At 39.7% G+C, this 18,542-nt stretch overlaps 2 protein-coding genes across 5 annotated transcripts in view; one reads left to right on the top strand and one right to left on the bottom strand.

Annotated features, from left to right (window-relative positions):
* LOC146436040 (uncharacterized) overlaps positions 1–18,542 on the top strand; it is a 95,407-nt gene that overhangs the window by 28,589 nt on the left and 48,276 nt on the right. The gene's annotated exons all lie outside the window — the stretch shown is intronic.
* The window catches only part of CCDC88C (coiled-coil and HOOK domain protein 88C), a 96,425-nt gene that overhangs the window by 32,191 nt on the left and 45,692 nt on the right, over positions 1–18,542 (bottom strand). For all 4 annotated transcript variants that reach the window (XM_085061543.1, XM_085061545.1, XM_085061544.1 and 1 more), the window contains exons 5-13: positions 17,286–17,344; positions 15,595–15,678; positions 14,115–14,255; positions 13,257–13,441; positions 12,696–12,777; positions 12,078–12,236; positions 5,678–5,824; positions 3,170–3,314; positions 290–471 (exon numbers count right to left, since the gene is read on the bottom strand). In XM_085061543.1, coding sequence (XP_084917669.1) covers positions 290–471; positions 3,170–3,314; positions 5,678–5,824; positions 12,078–12,236; positions 12,696–12,777; positions 13,257–13,441; positions 14,115–14,255; positions 15,595–15,678; positions 17,286–17,344 — 1,184 coding nt within the window. The remainder of the gene's footprint in view (positions 1–289; positions 472–3,169; positions 3,315–5,677; positions 5,825–12,077; positions 12,237–12,695; positions 12,778–13,256; positions 13,442–14,114; positions 14,256–15,594; positions 15,679–17,285; positions 17,345–18,542) is intronic.

Below are 18,542 nucleotides of genomic sequence, written 5' to 3'. Positions count from 1 at the left end.
CAACAGTACAATCTGACAGGGGCAAACCAGCTTTTATTAAACAGGAATAGTCACTTTTTCTTGCAATAATGCACATAAGCAGGCAGTGAAGTAGGAGGCAATAAACACAATTATTAGAATTTAATTGCATTAGAATGCAATTAAGTAGATGGGCCCGAAACCATGGTCAGTCTTGTGGGGAACATGGGTGAATTCCCTGAAAAACCACACCATTCAGGAATGCTGCACAGCCCTTTGTGTGCTGTGGCTAAAAAAGGAAGAGCTCTGTTTGTTCCTGTGTGCAAGTTACCTTTTTGCTAAGCTGTTGATTTTCCTTTTCCAGTTCCACAAACTTTAGGCTGCTCTCTCTGGAGGTCAAGGAGGCATCTCTCAGCTCTTGGATTGTGTTCTGCAAGCTCTGATTATCCTTCTCTAGCTTCAGTATTCGACTTGAAGCACATTCATTCAACTCAAACACAAAGGACTTTCTGGCTGTTGAAACATGAGAAGCAGAAGGTGGCACCAATCAGTTCACAAATGTCTCTTTCTGAGGTGCGCAAGATCCACTTGTATGAAGATTATTACTGTCAGTCTTACAATTGCAGCTTGACTGCTAAGCAAACACTTGGTTAAAAACAGAACCCATTTTCACAGATAACCATTAAGACCTTTAATAAATAGGGTACTATCTGATCTGAACAGCCAGCCATCTCAAAAGTTACCTACTTTCTTAACTCTTCTTAAATTTGCTTTAGTCATGTTAAGAGTGTGGCTAATGTTAGTAACAAAATATACTTTGATACCATCTCACACTTTCATCAGAGGAAATAAATTGAGGCAGAACGTAAACCCCTGCTAAGTGTTTACTAAAACAGCAAGGTAGGTGCACTTTCCAAGAGCTAGTGAAAACTCAGGTATTCAGTCACATTTAGTCACGAAAAAAATTCTTAAAAAAGAGAATTCCTGTGCTTATCTTTGCAACTTCTTCATCAAGAATGTGCTGAATCAGAGAGAATCATTTACTACTACGTACCCAGGCACAGGACACCCATCAGAATGCTGATCTCAGAAGTGTCTGAAGTTGAAATCTCAGAACTAACAAAATGTACTCAAGTTTCACAACAGAGATGTTATTTTATTCAATGTTTGTACATGAAAAGTCTCACTACCTCTCAGCCTCAAGGTCCATCACCCAAGCCTCACTGTTTCATTAATTTCTCTGCCCAGTATTTGAATAATTACAAGCGCAACCTTCTGTTTCACATGAAGTAATTGCTACCTATCATCTCAAAACCACATTTCATATGAAATTGACTTTAACACTGTCTTTAAATCTAAGACAACTAATAACTCCTTCTATGTAAGCACTACAGCACACTGAGTACTTTAGGCTGGCAACTTTCTGAGAATGGTAAAATCCTATTTGTCTGTTTCATGAAGCATCACCTGGAGAGCTTTGGTCAAGCAAACACTCAAATTGTTAACAATAACATTAGGAAATACTCCAGTTGAGTTCTGTTCTGAAGCCAAATCCATCTAAATTTTTCCCATGCTTATTTTTAAAATTATTCTGAATAAAACATTCCAAACTAGCTGGTAAAATCTTTTATCTGCCACCCTTGCAGACTCAACTTGATATCCAGGAACAGGAGATTTTCCAAAAGGGTTTTCCAGTCTGACTCTGTTTGTATAAACAAGGTACATTCAGAAGAGCAACATGGATTGAAATAAAACTTCTTAAAGAGAAATATTGTAAAATCAGGACAGCACTTCCATGAGATAATTTAGAAGTCCAAAGTTAAATGTTCCTTCTTGAAAAAAAAAATCTGGCTTCCTTCACCATTTTTTCCCAACTGAATACAAGTTTATAGATGTTATCAGCTCCTCACCCTTTTTCTTTTGTTAATCAGAGTTTCTGAAACTCCAGTGCTAAAATGTTAAGCATCAGTGCAGTGATAAATCACTCAAGCAAATTTTGAAAGTTATGCTTGATAGAAATTAATAAATAAGAGGTAACAAAATGAAACTAGCATTCCTCCTTCTATTACATCAATAGTGAAAGCAAATCAGGAAGGGAACAAAACTTGGTATTTTAAACAGGCCAGTAAATTAGATACTTTTACATTTTTATGAAATACTATTGATCAAAATTTCTAAGTTTTGAGAGAACTGTGTTTTCCCCCCCACTAACACAATGGGGGTAATGTCCTTGATTACACAGTAGGAGTAATAGGGTGATATTCACTTCTCAGACTAACATAACCTGCTTTTCAAGATTATTATTTGGAAGTAATAATTAACTAGCCATTAATCTTAGTGAAGAGAACTTGGATCCTAGACACCAAGAAGATTTCAGAACTGGTGTCAGGCACAGATTCAGCTGTTTTACAAAACAAAGCTATTCTAGACAGTTTCACTGAAAACTTAACATCTGCTTACTCCAATTTATTCCTTTGTCTTCAAGTTAAACTGTTCCTGGTACTCAAAGCCAAATATGCTTAGCACAATATGGTAAATACTCAATAAAAGCTGCATGTTGAATTAGAGGAAATAGTTTATATTTTCCAAGTTCCACTTAGAATTGTTATTTAGGCTGACATGATAGACTGAATGAATATTAAGCACAGAAACCAATGCTAAAACCTGTCCAGTGAAGAAAGAATTAGTTACGTTTGTGATAGTTACGGAAATCAAATCAACCACTCAGAAAAAAATCAGCCAGTTATTTTAACTGCACACATTTTTCAGTATCTAATAAAAATAAATGACTTCAGCATACTCTACTTCCTGGGACTTAAAGACCAGTTAATTGTCTGTATTAACTGTACTAAAGAATACTAAAGATCACAGACTCCACCCAACCATTCAGTTAGAAATATTCAGTGTGACATTTCTGCTGTGTCATTTGCAAAGCTTTCTTTTTTAAAAAAATTTTATCACTTTACTTTAGTAAAGTCACTCTGTCAGTGATGAACAAAACAAAAGGAAGAGATTTTGAAAATTTTGAAAAACAATGAAAGATACTAGAGGAATACATTCTAGAAGTTAAAAAAAACTAAGGTCAAAGTCAAGTGGCTGAGTGAGGAAAGTTTTTCCATCTTGAATTCAACTTCTGTTCCCCTCTCAGTCAACCAGTCTGTCTACTCTGAAACAGACCACAAACACCGCAGGTACCCCAGTTGGTACTCACTGTCTGCAAGATCAGTGCTTTTAGACAGTTGTTCTAGTTCCCAGCCTAGGTGTGCAGACTCATTCATGCTTTGTTTCTGGGCAATCTCCAAGACCATGTTCTCCTCCAGCAGTTCTTCAATCCTCTTCTTGTCTGTGTCCCGATCCTGTGCAAAACACACATGAATGAAAACGCACATTGAGCTCATCTGTAAGATTCTAGGCCGAGCTGCTACAAGTACAGTATAAGCTGAGAGTAGAAGAATCTCCTTAAACAATGTGGTTTTATAATGAAATACATCTTAAGCATTAAATGTTTGCTACTACATATGCCACAGAAAGCAAAACCCAGCTGGCCCTGTTTAGCATCAGCTCTGGTCCATGACACACTTCGAGAGAGGGGGATGGCAGCGAGAGCCTACTGGGTGATGACAGGGTCACTACAAGCCAGGACTAGTATGGCAGGCTGGATTCAAGCTGTCTCCAGGGCTAAGCTCTTCAAAAACATGTAGCATCATGCTCTGACACACTGGAAATTCTGCAGACAGAACCTTGAATTATGCGAAGCTTCTTAAACTCATCCTGTCAAACCTGGACGCAGTCATATGGATCAGCATTTACACCTGCTCCAATTTGAATCTTAACTCCTGAAAACAGATCTGGAGAATTAATCTACTGTTGCTTCTTGTGGCTATTTGGGCCATTTGCATTTGTGGGAACTGAAGTGCTGCCTCAGTGGCTCTCAAATTTTCAGAAACCATAACCTAAAAATTTACCAAGACATCCCAAAAAATTTACCAAAATCTCCAGACACTTTGGAAAAGCTGAGCATGACATGACCCTTATAATGTCCTGAATCATAGAAGCGTAAAATTGTTCGGGATGGAAGGTACACTAAAGATTATGTAGTTCCTGCCATGAGAAGGGACACCTCCCACTAGACCACACTGCTCAAAGCCCCATCCAACCTGGTCTTGAACACTTTTAGGGATGGGGCACTCACAGCTTCTCCAAGCAACCTCTTCCACCCTCACTGTAAATAATTTCTTCTTCTTGCTATCTAATCTAAACCTACTCTCAGTTTGAAGCCATTCCGTCTTGTCCTATCAATATATGCCCTTGTAAAAAGAAGTCTCTATCTTTCTTTTAGGCTCTCTCCAGGAGGCTTCCAGGAACTGGATGGCAGCAATTAGGTCATCCTGGAGCCTTCTCTTCTCCAGGCAGAAAAAACCAATTCTCTCAGCCTTTCCTCACAGGAGAGGTGCTCCATCCCTCTAATCATCTTGGAGACCTTCCTCTAGACTCATTTCAATAGGCCCATGCCCTTCCTGTGCTGAGGACCCCAGAACTGGATGCAGCACTGCAGGTGGGATCTCACCAGAGCAGAGCAGAGGGGCAGAATCCCCTCCCTGGCCCTGCTGCTCACACTGCTTTGGATGCAGCCCAGGACATGTTTGGCTTTCTGGGCTCCAAGTGCACATTGCAGGGTCATGTCCCACCTCCAATCCACCAGCACCCCCAAGTCCTTCTCAGCAGGGCTGATCTGATCTGCTCATCCCCCAGCCTGAGTTGATACTGGGGGGTGCCCTGACCTGGGTGCAGCACCTTGCAGTTGTTCAAGCACATGAGATTCCCACGGGCACACTGCTTGAACTTGTCCAGGTCCCTCTGGATGGCATCCCATCCTTCAGGTGTGTCAACCACACCATTCTGCTTGGTGTCACCTGCAAATCTGCAGACAGTGCACATGACCTCTTTGATAATGTCATAAATTAAGATATTAAATAATACTGGTCCCAGTATGGACCCCTGAGGGACACCCCTTGTCACTGATGTACATCAAGATTCAGTCATCCCATACGGCATCCTCCACATCTTTGTTTCCAACAGAACCTGTTGAAAACCCTATATCGTTAAACCCACAAGAATTCAAATCATGGTGGGATAAGAGGAGGACTGTTAAGTAAAATACAAGAGATATTTCTAGTGGGTTTATGAAGTTCAATGTTGCTTTTTGTTTGTAGACAGCAGTCTCCCACATTACTTTTCCTTGTCTATGAAGCAATAAACCATATCTCTCATTTACACTGAAAGAATTTTTGGAATTTTGTGTCTTTTACAGTAATAATTGATTCTTAAAGACTCTGTAATGGCTGGGGATTTTGTTTCCAACGAGAAAGACTATTTCCTAGAGTATATTTTATTTCCTACATCTAAAAGATTTCTACTTAACTAACAGATTTTAGTATCTCCACTATGAATATGTACAAAAGCAGTCTGTATTTTAAAATTGTAATATACCTTCTTGCATAAAATTAAACCCAGTCTCACACAAAGTAGCACTGGCAATATCTACACTGTTAACATTACAATATTTCAAGAATTAACATACAGAAAGTTCAATCTAAAAACATCTTCAAAAGCACTGTTGATTTATTTGCCTGTCTCCACCGGTTTCTGTGACAATTCTGTAACGTTGCATGAAAACAGAGGTTAAAAAAATTAGCCTAATGAAAAAGAAAGTGCATACCAGCTCTACATCATGAAGTTTGGATTTCAACTGCAAATTTTCCTTCTCTAATTCATGCAGCTTGTCACCACGAGCTCTTGCCACTGTTAGCTGTTCTTCTAGCATGGCCTTTGTTTCAATTAATACAATGTTGTCCTCTCTTAATTCCTAGGGGAAAAAAAGTAACAGTGTTAATTTCTTACTTACTTTTCACAGACCAAGTGACTTTCACAAAGCAACTGCAAAAAATGAGAAGGCAATCTGACATGTTTCATAAAAAAAAAGTTTACCTGATATTTTAATGGGAGATGATACTATGTTTCATTACCTGTGAATCATGCAAGTAAGTCTAGTATTTCTTAGGGCTTTTTTCCCGAATTTTACAAGTTTAACAGAGTTTCTTTTGCTTTATACATACATATATATATATACATCTTGCTCGACCAAGAGGTTCACACAGAAGAGCAACTGTTCAATTCCAATTCCACTGTTAAAATACCAATTCCTTTCCCAATTTATTATAGTCCCTTGTTTTTCCAGCTTCAGAATAGATTATTCACTTTCAAGGTATGGGGAACAGTATCCATCAATACATTCAATATCCACATTCCTGTTTCAGTATGTGCAGAAAATGTCTGTTTAATAAAGTTTCTCTCGTGAACAGAATTTTAATTCACTTGAACAATAGAAGTTGTTTCATATTTATCACTTAGCACTCCCTGCCACTTCCCCACTAAACACATGAGCATTAACTGCATAAGCCACAGCGCCTACTCATGAGAGCTTTTGGATCTGGTTTTACTGAGTTAAAGTTTAATTTATTACTTTACTGTAGCCACAGCACTAGAAACAGGTTAATCATACTGCACTGCAACTGCTCCTTGCAAATAACAAATCAAACTTTGTGCATTCAAGTATCTTATTCTGGAAACATGAAATATCCAAAGCATGAAATCTGGCCATGAATTGTTGGTCTTGTTTTAAACACATTTATCAAATATGTCTTATTTCAAGCCATAATACTTCACTGCTAGCTTTTACTTTTGTTGATCCTCAGATAAGTCTTGAGTCCAAGACAAATGTTCTATGGCAGGAACACATCAGCATTTAAAAGATTAAATGGATACAGTCAGGAATTTTCCCCAGATGAGTTACAACCAGGCAAGAAGCAGATTGATCCTCTACAAAAACTTCCTTTGTCATTCTCTGATTTCCTCCCTCCTCCCCCCATCCATTCTGCTGCTCCAATGAAATACGCAAAACCAGAAAATGTGCCAACAGACACGACAAAATGCTTGACAAGTTTATTCCTGGATAACTGACTTCAAATGTGATGTCTCTGCTGGCACCACGGCTCATGTCTGCTCTCTCAGACCACAAATATCCAAACCAAGTAGATTCCTGAAAGAACACCAGGCATGAGCAAACCACTTTCACTGCTTAGTCAGCAGCTACCTTCTCATTTTTTGAGGGGAAATCAGCCTTAGGAAGCCTTATATGGCTCAGTTATTTAAAAAAACAAAAAAGGAAAAAAATTAGAAGAAAAGATAGATGTAAAGAGCAAGTTAAAATTAAAGGGTCTGACGACAGCCACTCCCCCTGCCTTTTGATACTGCAGGGGGTCATCATTTAAAAGCCTTTCATAGCTAGTAATCTTAGTTGTTTGTTGCAGTTTGACTGTACATGGCATAATATGGAAACTCTACCTTATGCAGTACCATACTGCCCTTGATCTCTCAGTGGGTCAGCTACCAACTTGCAAACCATGAGAGAAAAAATTTCCCTAGCATTAAAAGGACAAGTATGTCAGTGCTTCTGAAGAGGTTCATCTTCAATTAAAATGCCTGAGCATGTAAGTAACTAAAATAACAATAATACTGAAACACTGAGGTTACAGAACCTGCATTTTGGGCCAAGTGTGATCTAATAGGGTCACTTCAGGGTGGGCAAACTTAAAAGGCTGACACTGAACAGATGACAGACCAGAGGAAGTACATGGCACAAAAACTGCTGGGTGTTATGGAAGCTGCCAGAATTCCTGTAATGAAACAGCAATGTGCCAAGAGTTTACTTTGCTAGATCACCACACTCAATCTGAACCACAGCCCTAAGAAGAAAGGTGGTGTCTGACCTCAAAAACATGACCTCATAACTATCCTTAAAACTGCCTACCAAGCAAGAACTGGTTATTTTAGTGTCTCATCAAGAGTCTAGCTATGTGCCAAGTACATGCACATACCCAGGCTCTGGTACAAACCACCCATCAGTGGGAGCTGCAGTGTATGGAAAACTGAAGCACTTTCCACTGAGCACCCAGGATGGCCAGTCATGCCAGTTCAAAGCAGTTCTGATGAAATATTAAATTAATAACCAGGTGGAAATGCCTGCTGTGACGAGGTAGACATTGCTCACTCCCAGATCACCATGATCTGAGGTTGTCTTAATACTGAAAAGTTCATATAATTTAAATAATTAGTCCATGGGAGCTTTGTGGAGTTACATTTCAACGCCTGGGAAGCAAAGCTGTCCTAACTAAAACATGTCAGCACTAACATCTCCCTGAAGTCAGTGGAATAACACAGCTGACCTAAAACTCTATCTGGCTACAGATCACACTTGTTAGACAGTCAGCAGGTGGTCATGGGGTGGTTCTGCTTCCACTGGAATTAAGGTTTATCTTTAATTGAATTAACAAATTCACCAACATTATTTTATAAGTTTCTTTTAAAATCAGCAACAAAACCAGTTGGCTGCAGATTTTCTTTTTTTTGTTTAATACACTGAGTATAACTCAGCTTTTGCAGTTTCTCAAATGAATTATATATTGTGGTTTGATGCCCTATCAAATGTAACTTGAAATAACTTTAGGAATGTGCATTGTGCATTCAGATGGTTACAATTAACTCCAGGAATAACTGGTTGCACAGTCAGGGTGTGATGCCAGTGGGAAACACTTTCAGAAACTAAAGTAGCAATGAGATTCTTTAAATCTGAAAATAGAGAATTTGCACATGCATCCAGACCCAGTTCAAACTTCTGCCTTCAGGCAGTTCAGAAGCTGCTGCCTTGACACAGTTGACGTCTTGGAATAATCGAACATTGAACACTCATATAAAAACATGAAAGAGATACTTTTGATTTTTGGGTTTTTTTTTTAATTGACAAGAGATTCTTATCATCATCCTGCATAGAAATTTGATTATGGTGAGAAGGAGGAAGACTGGGCAAAGCATACTCCTTGGCCTTAGAAAATCATCTCATCTCATGGAATAGCAAAAGGTTCAGTGAAGATGAATGCTGGAAGGGAGCTTTACACAGCAGAGAAGCACCTCAGTGGAGGAAGCCCTGCACTGAGCTGCTCCTTCACATTCACAGTTGTGACCTCATTAAGCCACTCCAGCAGGAAGGCCCCAAATTACATTCATGTTCCTTGAACTATGGTCCAACTAAAATGTCACTCCTGAACAATTTGTCAAGATATACAGAGAAGGAAAACAGCACACAAGCCCTGAATGTGTTATGTTGACATTAAGATTTGAAGCTTTTGCACTCCTCCTGCATTACCAGGAAGGAAAATGTTTTAAGGGCTCATTTAATAGCTTTCTGCATTGATGCACAACATTAAATACGCTTTTTCTTCTCACCTACCGATCTGGCACTGCTTATTAACAGCCCTGTCAAGACCCTAAGAGCCTTAAGGTACCCCACTACCACAGGGAAGTGGCTGATGTTGAACACCCCTACATTTTCACTGCTGTGCTCTGTATGATTTGTTCAGGTCTAAAGGATTAAAGCTTAGCAAGCCATCGGCAACCAGTAAATGCCATGAAATGAATAATCACTGTACATTCTAGAGGTAAAAATTTCTGCCATGTTACATCTGTGAACAAATCTAAGCAGGCACTGTACTGACCCCAGACATTAATTCTTCTTTCAGAGGGGCAGAGGATTTGAGTCACATTTGACAGAAAACAATGGAAAGCTGGATGTTGGCTACTATGCAAGCCTTTGTACTACTCCATGACCATAAAAACATGGAATAGTGCCCTGTGGAATCCTTTGAATGCACCAGCTTGAAACCAATGGAGTTTGTCTGCTGCTCAATGCTGGCAGTCCATGGCTGTGGCAAAACTTGATCAGTGATGGGAGAGGGAGTGGTGAGAATGTGAAACTCCCCATCTATTCTAAACCACAGAGCACCCTGCAGACAGCTGTACAGTCCTGCTGCATGTTAGAAAAGCTCAGCCCCTACAATAATGACAACTTTTGCTAAAGGCCACACTGTGGCTCCAAATCAGAAATGTGCCAGATCAATGGGAAATATTCCTTGCCCACTACTGCATTTGTGCTGGTTTTGGCTGGGATAGTTTTCTGCACAATGGTTAGTATGGGCTGTGTTTTGGATTTGGCTGAAACACAGTGTTGATAATATAGAGATGTTTTTGTTATTGCTGAGCAGGGCTTGCACAGAGCCAAGGCCTTTTCTGCTTTCTGTACTGCCATGCTGGCAAGGAAGTTGGGGGTGCATGGGAAGCTGGGAGGAGACACAGCTGGGACAGGTGACCCAAACTGACTAAAGGGATATTCCAGATCATAAGGCATCATGCTCAGTACATAAAGTGGGGAGAAGAAGAAGGAAGGGGAGGACATTTGGAGTAATGTCTCCTGGAGATGGCTGAACACCTGCCTGCCCACGGGAAGCAGTGAATTCTTTGGTGTACTTTTGCTTGTGTGTGTGGCATTTGCTTTGCCTATAAAACTAAACTGCCTTTATATCAACCCATGAGTTTTCCAGCTTTTACCCTTTCAATTCTCTCTCTGATCTCACTGGTGGGAGAATGAATGAGTGGCTATGAGGGGTTTGGCTGCTGGCTGGGGTTAAACCATGACAGTATTGTAGGGAGGTATCCCTGGACAGCCAGCACTCATCTCTGACGTTCCACAGTTCCACCAAAAACTGATAGGGTAGAAGACAGTGTGAGGAGAGTTAGAAGAAACTTGAAACTAACATGAAGGTCTCTTGACTGAATGCTACGTTAAGCAAGATTAGCAATGCAGGACATGAAGATAGTAGTGTAGGAAACTGCTGGCTCTGGAACAAGCAAGGAGGCTGCTCCACTGATCTCAGATGAAGAGGACACAAAAACTCCTCTCTGAGCTCCAGCTAAATTATCAGAGCATCAGGTAAAGCTAAGCACCTCCAGTGTATGGTCAGAAGGCGATGCCAGGATGGTTTCCTGATAGCCAGTGTGCCAGGTTAGAGCATGAGTGATTTGCCAGCTTGAGGGAGGAAAAGAGAGAGAGACAGAGCTTCATACTTCCTAAGGCAAACTGGGAATTACCGAGAGGCAAAACAGGCTTTTGTAGTCTATTACTACATTTAATAACCATCCATTTTAGTGAACCTATTCATAAGAAGCAGCAGCTAGCTGCCCCCTTAGGTTAGAGAAGGGAAAAAAAATCACCTACAAAGTAGAGTTTATAGAGCAGAAAAATAAGGTCTGTGCTCTCAGCCACAAGCTGGCAACGTGACTCTTCTACCTCAGACCTGGGATTTTATCTAATTATAGTGAAGTTGCCAATTACCGAACCTCCGTTTGTTCAGCAGTCTGGATTTATTTGATTTTGGCTGAAGTGTTACATGTGTGGATTATTGGTGTGAATATCTCAAACAACTGAAAGAACAGAAAGTAGGAACAGTCCTACCTAAATTTAATGTCAGCCATGCTAAGCCAATGAGTTTGGCCAGATGATCTCCAAGGTCTTTTCCAGCATAATTCAATTAATAATTCCAGGATGGGCATAGCTGCAGGTGACTAAGCTGAGTAACTGACATTACTACTGGAACAAAGCCACATATTTCTCATTGACATACCCCACTCATGACACTAGAGAGGATCCAAATTTTTTCTCCTTTCTGCTATAAGTAACAGTTGCAAAAAGGGGTGGCCAGAATTTGTCATCTGAGGTCATCCTTAAAAATGGCATTTTAACAACAGTTGCATCTGCTGCAAAACCCTAAGGAAAAACATCCAGACATTCATTTAACTAATTTATACATGATATTGAAAATGTTGGTCAAAGGAACAACTCTGAACACAGGGAATTTACCTAAAACTAAAGCTCTGGACTCTAGAAAAAGCATCCAGTAAAGGTCTATCCTGTTTAGCCACATAATGCTGAACTAAGCAGAGTTCTTTAAAACTAATGCGCATTTATTTTGTGTGCACCAAATCCTTCCTCTGCTGAAAGAAGTTTTAATGATGCTCAGTAAATAACTATGATGTGTGCTATGAAACTTCTCCTTGCTCTGATGTTCTGCTACAGTCAGCTCAACGACAAATGACACATGAACTAGTAACAAAACAAAAGCCAAATATTAAGGATTAGTCAACAAATCTTTCTCCTAATTTTCACTTGCCTCCATGCGAGCTTTGTAAAATTCCACATCATGAAGTTTCTCTTTGCACCGAACAAGTTCCATCTCAAGTCTCTCCACACGATTTGCCCTCTCTCTCAGAGAGTCCAGCTCATCCCTGTACGCCCGGGCAGAGCGAGCATCTGAGGCAAGGTGCATGTTCTGTGAGGAGTCAGGCATAAGCAGAGAGAAAAATCTAAGTCAATACTTTTAAGCATGTACTTTAAACTTTTTTTTTTTTTAATTTACTTACTGATTTTGAGTGTAGACAAACAGTATATTCCCCTGGTTAAGGAGTATGAATCCTCCTAGTAGCCAGTAAATTCTCTACAATACAGAGAGGTTCTTCAGCCTGTTGAGCCTCTGACATTACTAATGCCTGATGCTGCATAAGCTTCAGGCACTACTAGGCTATTTGCAAGCTGAACAGATGAGACTGCTCTCAACAGTTAAGTTGAAAGCACAGTACTGCTCTGCCACAACCATAATCATCAAACAGCTTGCTGAACTAAGTTGATTTCTTCATTATAAAACAGGCATAGTAGTATTTTTAGACTCACACTGAAAGAGAATTCTTTTTAAAATAGGAAAGATTGTCACAGTAAAACAAGCCCATCTCACCTCTTGCTTTATTTTTTGCAGCTCTAGGGTGAGTTGCTCAACTTCATGTTTAGAATCTGCAAGCTGCTCAGACTTCTCTTCCCTGAAAAGGATTAGAAAAATCTTAGTAATTTTTTTTCTTCCCTGAAACAATATTGATTATATGGACACTGCTAGGAATCTGTAAAGGAAGATAAAAATCTCTCAGCACATTCTGAACATGGAGCTTCCTTGTCATAACACTTTCATTATTTTCTCATGATAACATACACATATTGTGGATCTGAGTCTGCAACTCTGTTTTTATAGTAAGTTCCTCTGTTTAAATCTCCTTGGTGCTTCTGCTGTCATAGATAGCTTCACTGGCCTCTGGACTTTCCACTTTAAGTTATAAAACAGAGCTAGCAGTCAGCATTTTGAAGGGGGGAAGAGAGAGATGAGACATCTTTCTGATTTGAAAGGTGCGATTCTGAGAGCTCCCATGGAAGCCAGTGTATTGGAGCCAAGGGGCTCCTGAATTTTCAGGATGTATAAGACTTAGTATGCAAGTCTCTCCAGAGGCACAAAATAATGGTGACTTACAGCTCCTGACGGATTCTTCTCAATTTAGCCTTTGTGTCTGCCAGCTCAACTGCAAGGTGCTGCTTTTCTTCATTAGAAAGAGGGTTGGCAGGGTTTGGTGAAGAATCTGGACTTGGTACTTTCAGAGGACTTGGTGGTTGCTGAGACTGCAGATAATCTCTCTCTTGAGTGAGATCTACAATGACCTGGAAATACAGAAGACTATGAAATGCCGAGACATAAACAGTGTACTTATACATTGTTTCTAAAATACATAAAAATTATTTATAAATTCAGGAAAATTATTAGTCTGGCATCATAAAGAACTCAAGTGACAGCCTGGAGTGAAGGTTACACAGAAAAGGAAAAGAATCTCCACTATGCTCTGACCACTAAAACATTCCCCTTCCAATGCTCAAAATAAGAAATCTGTTTTCCTTGAAGAATTCATAAAAACCTGTAACAACTAACAGTTTTAACTAACACAATTGCAGTCAAAAGCATGACAGGCTAAAGGAGGGCAGAAGGCTTCTCCAGAGATCTGAAGGGAAAGGAATTGATGAATCAAAAGAGCTAGAGCAGACAATGGAGCCCATGAGGGTAAATGTCAATGGAGAGACTAGAAAGCACTGCATGAATGACTGTACAGACACACAGAGACATTTGGTCTCCACTTCATGGAGAGACTGCTCCACTCCTCTTCACCAATTTCACCTCATCTTAGTGCTTACACAAGAATCAATGGAAAAGTCAGAATCTTTCTACAAATTTTCAGAGGTGTAGAAGAAATAGAAACCTAATGCACAAACAAGACACAAGAGAAGGAATGGAGCCCACTGCTTCTCATGAGCTTTATATGGGAGAGATATGTCCTCATACTTCTGTGCATTCATCTCTCTCATCAATGAGCCTCCTGAGGTGGAAAACCATATTCCTGGAGAGAGACTCTAGTTCTTCTGGGGCCATATCTGGGAGCTCCAGCCACTGCAAGTCAAAGACATTCTCCTGGTTGTGAGTCACCTAGGAATAGGAACAAAAAAGTATGTCTTTCCACTAATTGAGTTGTAAGTTTGTTCACTGTAAATGCAGCATTCCCCAGGTTCTTCTATTGATAAATCAAAAAACATCCATTTCACCACACCCAGGTTGCAAATAACAAATGCAACTATCTTAACTGTAACACTACCCAGAAGTTTTTGGTATTTAAATTTTTTATGATTATTTAGTCTGATTTTTAAAAGTGATCAGATAAATAATATTATCAATAGCATGTGTGCTTGCATATTAGAAGTGTGCAACTGTCTTACTGACCCTGAAGTGATGCCCACAGGGAAGGGACTGATCCCACACTGAACAGCTGGTGTCTCACTCAGAAAAAACCCTGATTTCAATGAATTTGCAATTTGCAGCTGATACAGCTGGGACAAGCTGTATCAGCTGCAGAAATACCTCTAGTTGCTGCTAGCAGTGTATCTTTCAACTGTTACCCTACCCAAACTGATTTACTCTGTATCATTTAGCAGAAACATCAGGCAAGTCTCTCAAGTGCAATTAATAACTGTTTCAGCTTTTGTTATAACCATGTGCCTAGCTCATCACAATTTTTCTTTTTTAAAAGTTAATTATTTTTTAAATGTTAAGAAAAAATTCCTGTCTTAAGACTTTCCCTATTTGCTCCTCAAATCTGAGTGTTCCAGGCTTCCTACACCTGCATGCAGAACACCTGGCCAGTCAGCAGCCACCACCAGTGAGGGGCACTTCCACTTGGCTCTTCAAAGTAAGAGCTTTGCTGTATTCTTTGGTAAGCCTATCCGTATTCTTCCCTTCTTCTGAAGCCTTAGAAATCCAAGGATGCTTGTCATTGGTTCAAACACCTTTTAAATAAAGAGTATATGTCCAATTTCAGCTCTGCATGTCCAATTTCAGCTCTACAAGTCCATCTAGCTCTAAGGCCACTGTCCAAAGCGAGTCACTGGGCAGGCTGTGTCACCTACCACAGGCCTTGTGGACTAAGAGCTTACACCATTGCTGCAAGGGGCACTGCAGCTTCAAAGAAATACATGGATTTTGTCAATATTGCACATGGATCCTTACAACAATTCCTTCTACATAAACCTGTAAGTGCAAAGCAAGGCATTTTCCACTGCATCTCTTTAAAAGACTACTGAGCCAAGTATAGTTCCAGCACCTATCATTTTCACCTTATAATTTGAGTATAGTAACATATTCAATTTTCTTTTTTGTGAAGGTCATGAATCCATTATGAAATTCTAAGCATTAGTATTTCATAGCAAAAAAATCCTGGTAAGTCAAGAAGGGAGAGATACAACATCAAAACAGACAATACTAAGAATCCTACCTCCTGAATGTGTGACACAATGGCAGCTTGGGTTTCAATATCCAGTTGTTTTATTCTGTCAATAAACTCTTCTTTTCTTTCACACTGTTAAAAGAAAACATACTCTGAAACAGTGCTACATACTCTAAAACTTACTGCTCCATTTTTCATTTAAATTTAAATTTAAAAAAACCCAAACTCAACCCATACAGCTAACAAAAAACTGTTCAAGATCTGCACTTTGTCACACTAGAAGGTGTAACACTTCACTGCTCCATATGGGGCATGAACCAAATTATGCATGAAATTATTTAAACATTTTAGTCAGTACAATCAAGGCTAAGTTAAATGGCTGGTTTTGCTCTTTAAAAATAAGTTCAACATGCCATGGGATCAGGAGGTGGGGAAACAACCAGAGGATATCATCACAGCTTGATTAACAGAGCTGCACAAATATAAACCTACATTTACATTGCATCACTTAATCAGTCTGCTTTGCTGTTTGCATTTTGTTTCGTTTTGGCAATGAAAATAGATGCACCACTTTAGATACTATTCACATCAATGCCCAGTGTTGTTTGTTGGACTAAATCAACATATGCTTTAGATAAAAAACGGGAAACATTCTGGATAAAAATGAGTGACATTTCAGACAAACAGATTTTAGTAAGTCTTTTACTTAAGGCTTTAGAAGAGGCAGACATCTGCTATCTGTATATCTGTGATCATGCACTAAGAACGTTATTGCCTTCTTGTAATAACACTGCATTGTGAAGAACTTAAGCAGTATTTAAAAGGGTTTTTTAAAACTCCTTTACAGTGTCCTTCTGGGGCCTGGTTCTGAGTCTCAACCATTTATTTCACTGGGAAGAACCTCAGACTGGTAAACGAGGAATGAGGATACACAGCAGCCAAAACAATTCTTTGTGCTGCAATGCAACATTAACACAGTTCAGAGCAGCAATACGTAGACAGCTTTACCCTGACATAATTGAGCTGACATAGCTGAGCAGGGTAAGTGTCCTAAGGCATGACAAAAACACAAGGCAGACCTACAAACAAGGACAATTATCAGCAAAGGCCCGCCTGCAACGAGGCCATTGTTTACTGCCTCAGAGGTTTGATGGGCAGAACACTGATTTCTTTATCTGGTAACTGCTGTGCATTTCTGCGGAGTTTCCCATATACATTGTCTCTCTATTTATTTTAACAAATGTCACACGAAGATCCTCACACTAATATACAAAGTATCTATTAATCTGCTATTTTCGACACATAATAAATCAAAATATCGTGCAAATAAAACCATGATTCATTAGACAAATGTTTACACTTGCTGAACTATTTGTTTGGCATTAACGTGTACTGTTTCACTTTGTATTTTAAAACAGTAAGAAAATAAACCAACAACAATCCTGATATCAAGAACTCTGTTCAAAGCTTATCTCATCCCACTGTATTATCGAAGTTGCAAAAGTACACATCCTGTGTCTGATTAAGCACTGGCAACAAATTGAGGCCACTGCTATCACACAAGGTGCTTCCTCTCCCCTGCATTTCTTTCCTTCACCTATTGTGTTTCTCACAATTTAGCTCACAAGTTGTCTTGAGCTTGAGATTTGTTCATACAGCGCCGATCTTTGGGTAGATTTTCTCAGTGCAGAAAAAAAAACCCCAGATTAAAACAAATCTTATTTTTCATGAATGTTCACCTGCACAGCACATCCCAGAACCAACAACAGCAGCTTCTTAATTTCCTCCATACTTTTACCTAGAGGAAAAAAAAAGGTCATCAGTACATATGTATGACAGAAAGTACTTGCAAGTGATGCTCTCCAAAATACATGCCCAAAAAGAGAAGTAAGACCTTTGAACAAGTGCCTGAACAGTATATATATGCCTATGATAAAGTTACCATATTTTCTATGTAACAATGCAGTTCTTATAGATTAGTTTAAAATGCCAAATCCAGCAAGACATTTTCCCCTTGATGTGCTATCTGCACCTATCACTTTCTAAGGCTTTTCTGATCAATACATCAACAACAAAAATCCTTTCAATAGTTCAATGCATTTGACCTACACTTGTCTCTTCTGTTGTGATTAACAAGGGTGCAAAAAAGCCCACCAAACCCCCAACAGCTCTCCCCTCTCCAAAAAACCCCACCAAAATAAAACAAAAACACCCTGGGCAGAAGCAAAGGAAGGCTACTTACAAAGAACTTGCCCTAAATTCTTTTTCTGTGAAACAGCTGCCACTCAGACTTCCCAAAGCTGAATACCATTCTGTGCATATAAATTCTCTCTGAGAGATAGATGTTTTAGCAAACAAATTCTGCCTCTGTTCTGCATCAAAGCCTGTTCACACTTTGAAGCATAAACCCCATGTGGTAAGAGGGCAGAGAATGAGTGATGTATAAGGGATACTCAGGAACTGACCATATGCTGGGAGCCATGCGGAGAGAAGACACATCCAAGTCGCTGCTGCAGGGAATCCTGCTGCGACCAGCAGCCCTGCTGGCTATTTCCTAGGGTTAGGAAAGCCTCACAAGGGGAACTGGTGCAGTTTAGAGCCAGCTTGCTTCAACAAAATGAATGTGGATTGTTGGATGGTAAAGGGAATTATGTATATCAAAGCTAGACAAAGGGCAAGGCAAGGAGGGCAAAAGTTTTAATGAGGAAATAAAACATCTTTACAGAGCTGGATTCAGGGAAACTTGTCCTCATCTACAGTGGGGGAAGATGAGGAAATAGAAAAAAAACAGGCCACATATGGTTTTCTCTCATCCCTACACATCTGCATTCTTCCTGAGTGTATAACTGTGGGACTAACGCTTTCATTTTACACCCTGCTTTACTTGGGTATTAAATTGCTCCTATCACTAAACAGATACTAATTTCTGAGGGCAACTGCACTCCTCCACCAACACCATGCCCTTGTGAGGCTGCCCTGGCAGAAAGTCAGAGGCA

This window comes from Lichenostomus cassidix, chromosome 5 (genome assembly GCF_008360975.1).
Source record: "Lichenostomus cassidix isolate B80296 chromosome 5, HeHo_3.0, whole genome shotgun sequence".
NCBI classification, from domain to species: domain Eukaryota; kingdom Metazoa; phylum Chordata; class Aves; order Passeriformes; family Meliphagidae; genus Lichenostomus; species Lichenostomus cassidix.
This window is presented reverse-complemented; position numbering and strand designations above follow the sequence as displayed.